The 6,081-nt window shown below is 39.4% G+C and overlaps 1 protein-coding gene across 1 annotated transcript; it reads right to left on the reverse strand.

Annotated features, from left to right (window-relative positions):
* Positions 1–2,079: 2,079 nt before the first annotated feature.
* Positions 2,080–4,663, reverse strand: opn1sw2 (opsin 1 (cone pigments), short-wave-sensitive 2). The gene is made up of 5 exons (XM_020492402.2): positions 3,994–4,663; positions 3,541–3,709; positions 3,194–3,359; positions 2,523–2,762; positions 2,080–2,388 (listed from the first exon to the last, which is right to left on the reverse strand). Exons 1-5 carry the CDS (start codon positions 4,382–4,384, stop codon positions 2,290–2,292), a joined length of 1,065 nt encoding a protein of 354 aa, XP_020347991.1. The 5' UTR covers positions 4,385–4,663; the 3' UTR covers positions 2,080–2,289.
* Positions 4,664–6,081: the final 1,418 nt, after the last annotated feature.

A 6,081-nucleotide genomic window follows, 5' to 3' on the forward strand; every position in this document is an offset into this window, starting at 1 on the left:
TTTGACCGTGCCAAGTATTTTGTTGAGGAAAACACTGTTCACTGCTGGTCCTCGATGCTCGATTCAAATAACGCATTTGTGACCAAGTGAATGATTATAATAATGCATATAAAATGTTGTAAATATATGTGTCGGCCTACACGTCTACGTAATAAATGTAAGCAATAATCAACGAGGGTCTATGCGTTCTATGGAAAATAAGGCAAAATGCAGCTCCTTATGAAATGTATTCTTAATCTACATTTTCAAGATTTGGTGGGATTTGAACAATCCGTGGCAATAACGAGGGGGTTATGAGGTTGGTGGTACTATAATTGCAGAGGACGGGCTAGTAGTAATGGCTGGAGTGGAATCAGTGGAATGGTATGAAAATATTAAAATATCATAACTTCCTCCACTCAGCAGCCTCCTGTAATTTGAACAGTCAGTCAAACACATGTGATCTAGTTGCTTTGATTATCAGAACATGCCATTGGACTTCTGTTCAGGATGCTTTCAAGAACAAGTGTTGAATTACATCTACAGACTTAGATCAACATTGCATCTTTGTATCTGTCCCATTATGGTTTCTGTGAGAGCATGGGCAGCGCCACGGAAGCATCCCCATTTTGAAGTAGTCTGTTTTCTTCTTTTACTTCTTCTATGAGTTGGCAAACAAACTGCAAGGGTTCACACTACCACCTAGAGTGTGTTGTTTGAATAGGTATAAAGCCAAGGTTGGCAATTTGCTGCCACCTGCAATTATGGAATGTTTCCTCACAAATATAATTAATTTGCTGATCCGTCCTTGTGACCTGGATGGAATTATATTATCCTTCCTTAACCTATTGGAATTCCCACCCAGTTGACAACTTAAAACATGGTGACAGTCCTCAATGGCGCTGCCCATGCTAAAACAGGTTTTTGGGCACTAAGGGCCCTCTATCTCTTTGATCACGTCCAACTACATCAACAAATATAATTTTCCCATATGGAATTTGTCACGGGGATATAATCACAGCCAGCTGTGCAGGTTAGCATAGGGCTAAATGTGTCAGGTTATCTAATGGGAACAGCTAACGTGTAACGTTTCATCAAGTGCATCTACTGTACGTCAACAATTTTAATTGGCTGATGCACATTTTGAGACGAAGAAAAAGTTTCAACTTAAACTTGAACGTTATCTAATGTTCACAAACATGGACTCATTATGTAATCCAATGAGATTGTAGACTTTGGTGAAACAGATAATTAGAATACAATGCATTTGTGTTAAAATGTTAACATATGTTGATGGGCTTCCCCAGTTTTCTCACCATAAATCCTGTTCATCTCCATGTTCCATGTAGCATTAAGTTCTCAGCACTAGTCTAAGCAAGTTCTCTTACTAGTCTAAGCCATATGATTGTAAATAATAGTGTTCAGGAAATTACAATTGCTATCAATACCCTTTTATTTTTCAGCACTTGTGTCTTAGTCTTAGTGCAGTATTGTGAAACCTGCTCCCTGAAAAAAAATGTGACATTATAGGATTGTGGAACACATAATGTGTAATATAATATAGTCACATTACACTATGCATTATATAGTACATTCATAGAAAAACAGAGTTCCAAAATGTCTCTTTGGCTATCCCTATAGGAAAACCCTTTTTGGTTCCAGATATACACCTTTAGGGTTCCATGTAGAGCCCTCTGTCGAAAGGGTTCAACATGGAACCCAAAAGGGTTCTACCTGGAACCAAAAAGGGTTCTACAAAGGGTTATCGAGGGGAGAGCTGAAGATCCATTTAAGGTTCTAGATAGCACCTTTTTTATTTACTGTATGATATGATGTATATGATGATATATGAATTCAAGATTGTTGGCCACTATTTAGAACTGCTGTGCTGCTACTGAAGTCCAAATTGTAATACTAATTTTCTGGCTACCAACTTAAAGACCTATGTAAAGTGTATTTGCCCACTTAAATATTGAAAATTTACCTTTTGTGTTTTATTGTCTTGTTTTGAACCACGTTGAAGCAATGCATCATAATGCACTCTATGTAAAGTGAGTATAGCGACACAAACATCCAAACCAATAAATGAGTTAAAAAATATATACTTTTTGTGTGCATTTATTCTCATCTCTCTTTAATGCATTTAAATTGTTATAGCTACTCTTATAAGATTATCATACCACATATTTTTGACAACACCTTCAAGGACAAAACGTCCTGTTTAGTGCACATTCAATATTATTTACAATATACAAATGATCATACAGTAGCAACAGTTTAGCAAGTAAAATAAAAATAGAGACGCCCTCTTTAACCAGCAGAAGACACTTGAGTGACTGAGGATGTTGATGATGCTTCCTCATCATCCCCGGACTTTAATCCCAGCAAATTCATCATGCATGAGCGGAACTGAAAGTGAGGAGGAAGACAATCACTGGTGGGGAAAATTATCTTATGAAAACGATCATGTGACTAAATAAGGAAAGGTTATTTACGGTATTAAGGTAACCATTCAACCTGACACTTAAAAACTATAAACATACCAGCTTATTCATGAAGACATAGATGAGAGGGTTGTAGACTGTGGAGGCCTTGGAGAAGCAGGAAGGTATGGTGGCCAATCGGAGATCAAAGGGTGCACCGCGGTTTTGTACAACCCAGACAGCAAAGGAAGCATAGGGCATCCAGCACACTAGGAAGCCCACCACCATCACCACCACCATCTTGGTGACCTCCTTCTCTGCCTTCTGGGTGGAGGCAGAGTCTGCCTGTGCCGCGGCAGCCTGTGTGGGGAGATAAAGAGGGCTTCCACTAATAATCACTATGACATGGATAGATTCCAAAATAAGCAGAAGAAAGCATGTTCTCAATTTAGAATGTCTCTAGGTTGATTGTAATTCATTAAGATGGTGGTTAGTGTTTTTGAAATGTTTCTTTTCCTACCTTTCCTTTGAACCCTTTACCCTTTTTCATGTAGGCTTTTTCGTATACATTTAGCTAATTCCACTCGAAATGACTTAGATTACCATATTATATTTTATGTTAATCCTTGTATTGTAACAAAATATGTGCTGCTATATGACAATAAACTTTCCAAAAAAACTTCTGTGACTACATTGTTTTCTATGTATTGTTTCCCAGTGATAAACAATGCCCATGTTATCATGTAGCAACTAATTCAAAGGATCTCTTCCTCTGTGTAACTTGCACATACCGCCTTCATCATGAAGAGCAGCTGGGCATAGCAGAAGACAATGACACTGAATGGGACTCCGAAGCAGAAGAAGAAGAGGAACATCACATAGGACTCATTGTTGTATTTGTTGTTTGTGGTGTACCAGTCTGGTCCACAGGAGCACTGGAGACCTTCTGGAATGTATCTGGGGAAGAGAACGGATCACAGTCCTCACCTTCAAATTCAGGAACAGTGTTGCACAAGTGTTGTATCACATGTACAAACCAAAATTATTTGTGTGTGTGTCTGGAAACTTGCGTATGTGAGGTGTTTGTACACACAGAGAGAGAAAGAGACAGAGAGATAGGAGTGAAAATGACACTGACCTACTCCAGCCAAACAGAGGGGGAAGACTGGCAGCCAACCCAAACACCCAAGTGATTGCACAGCCGATTATTGCATGTGTGCTCTTGAATTGAAAGTTACCGACTGGTTTACAAATAACCAACCATCTTTCAAACGCCACTACTGAGAGAGACCATAAGCTCACCATACCTGCAATGAAAATAAAAGCACATACATGAATGGTTTACAGGGAGATGTGAATATCCTTTTTACTATGAGGATTGCTAAAGCACTGCTACAGATTATCAATTTACCAAAGGATTGAAGCATACAAACTGTCAAAATAGATGTGAAATGACTAAATGAAAAGAAATGTGACACCAATACATTAATTTCAAATTGTACATATTAAGCTTGTATATTAATAGACAATAAAAAAGATGTTCAGATGCAATTGTGCTCATAGTTGTAGTATTTGTATATATTTTCCTTACCGCCAAGAGTAGCTGTAAATCCCTCAATCTGGCATGCAACCGATCCCATGATAAAGTATCTGTAGGCAAAGGACAAGCTGGCGGTGGAGGATCCAAACATGGACACCAGCAGGTTAGCTATTGCCAAGTTCACCAGAATGTAGTTGAGATGGGATCGCAGCTTCTTGAACTGGATAGTACACACGATGGTAAGGACGTTGATAGCAGTGCCGGCAACAAATAGGAAGAACATGAAAAATGACATGCCATAGAAGATAGCACTGCCCGCCAGGTGGTCCTGAGGAACCAGGAAGGGGCTGAGTGAAGTGATGTTGTTGGTATCCAGCGCGATAGGGATGTAGAATCCCTCCTGGAGCTCCACGGGGCGAGCATTTGACCTCATTGTGTTCATTTTATTTGATAACCAATTTGTTTTAGTATAATCCCAACTACCAAGGTTTCCCCACTACCAAGGTCTTATAACTACAAAGATCTATTCCATTAAAAGGAGAATAAGTAATTCAAAATGCGTTAATTGCCTGGTGTCTACCTCAGGAGCTCGAAGGTTGATCGCATGTCCTGTTGGGGAACTAAGTGGACTTTTATAAGGCCTTAAGAGTGATATCACAGTGCCCCACCCTCAAATGAAAGATGTCAAGTAATTTCCTCAACACACAAGTCCTCTCATACAACCACACACACCTGGACATGTATATAAGACACAGTCCCTGAACGTAATCTTCTTTCCGTGCAGAAAAACCTGGATGATAAGGATGATCCCATTTACATAGATAGCAGTTCAGTGTTACTGCAGCCAGCTAATCTTCTTTCCAATGCTGTTAAGCCGGCTAATGGTACGCATTTCAGCCTTTTGTAATCTGCGCTCTGCTGGTTTAACTCTAGCTTTGTGCTGGATGTCTTGGTCTTTAGGGACTTATCCATAAATGCTTTTGACGTGCCATCAACACTTTCTTCAGAAACAGAGGACTGAATCGCACAAACAATTGAAATAGGGTAACATGAAAAAATAGCTCACACAGAGGTCTTTGGTGTTTATCTAATAAGCTTATAACAGCTGTCCTGACTGTTTGTAACCTTTAAACATTTTTGAATTACTTTGACAAATTCCTACAAATGGAAGTTTTGTTGCTAATGTTTACCTCAAATGTTGACTTGAGTGTTGGCTTGACTGCATGATTAATCTTTAGTTTAATGTTACAAAACGTTTGCAATATAACCTTCTGCTTATGTACTTATGTAATTATTTGAGAATGTTTTTGTCCATTTAGGGGAGCTTTTTGGCTCAAGAGGCAAATATTCTGTATATAATTCAGGTATAGGCCTTCACACTTGAGCAAACAAAAGAAGTAGGAGGGCTGCTTAACAAAAATGACAGGAATCTAATGATAGGGCTTAACCAGGAAAAGGTAATGAAAAGGTCAATGGTAAACAGGTGTTGGAGCACTCAAAATGATAGGGCTTAACCAGGAAAAGGTAATGAAAAGGTCAATGGTAAACAGGTGTTGGAGCACTCAAAAAACAGGCATATACTTTATACTGTATATAACTCTTCTAACACTCAGGCATTATTCCATTATGAATACAGGTTGAAATGAAATTTCATGATTCTGAGAAATGTCAAAAAATCGTGCCGCTTATGAGTAATTCTAGACAACCTGGACCCTCTCTTTCTAAAATTATCCGCAGCCATTGTTGCCATCCTGCCCTGCCTTTCTAAAATCTTCGAAAGCCAAGTTAATTAACAAACAGATCACTGACCATTTCGAATCCCACCGTACCTTCTCCGCTGTGCAATCCAGTTTCCGATCTGGTTACTTGTGCACCTCAGCCACACTCAAGGTACTAAACGATATCATAACCGCCATCGATAAAAGACAGTACTGTGCAGCCGTCTTCATCGACCTGGCCAAGGCTTTCGACTCTGTCAATCACCGTATTCTTATCGGCAGACTCAACAGCCTTGGTATCTCAAATGACTGCCTCGTTTGGTTCACCAACTACTTCTCAGATAGAGTTCAGTGTGTCAACTCGGAGGGCCTGTTGTCCGGTCCTCTGGCAGTCTCTATGGGGGTACCACAGGGTTAAATT

This window comes from Oncorhynchus kisutch, linkage group LG1 (genome assembly GCF_002021735.2).
Source record: "Oncorhynchus kisutch isolate 150728-3 linkage group LG1, Okis_V2, whole genome shotgun sequence".
Classification (NCBI taxonomy): Eukaryota; Metazoa; Chordata; class Actinopteri; order Salmoniformes; family Salmonidae; genus Oncorhynchus; species Oncorhynchus kisutch.

What these genes read in the sequence shown, in the direction of transcription:
- opn1sw2 (XM_020492402.2), bottom strand. Translation starts at nt 4,384, where the DNA reads ATGAACACAATGAGGTCAAATGCTCGCCCCGTGGAGCTCCAGGAGGGA. An exon ending in ATTTACAGCTACTCTTGGCG is followed by an intron (nt 3,710 to 3,993) that starts GTAAGGAAAATA and finishes TTTTCATTGCAG; the next exon opens with GTATGGTGAGCTTATGGTCT. An exon ending in CCTCTGTTTGGCTGGAGTAG is followed by an intron (nt 3,360 to 3,540) that starts GTCAGTGTCATT and finishes TCTCTTCCCCAG; the next exon opens with ATACATTCCAGAAGGTCTCC.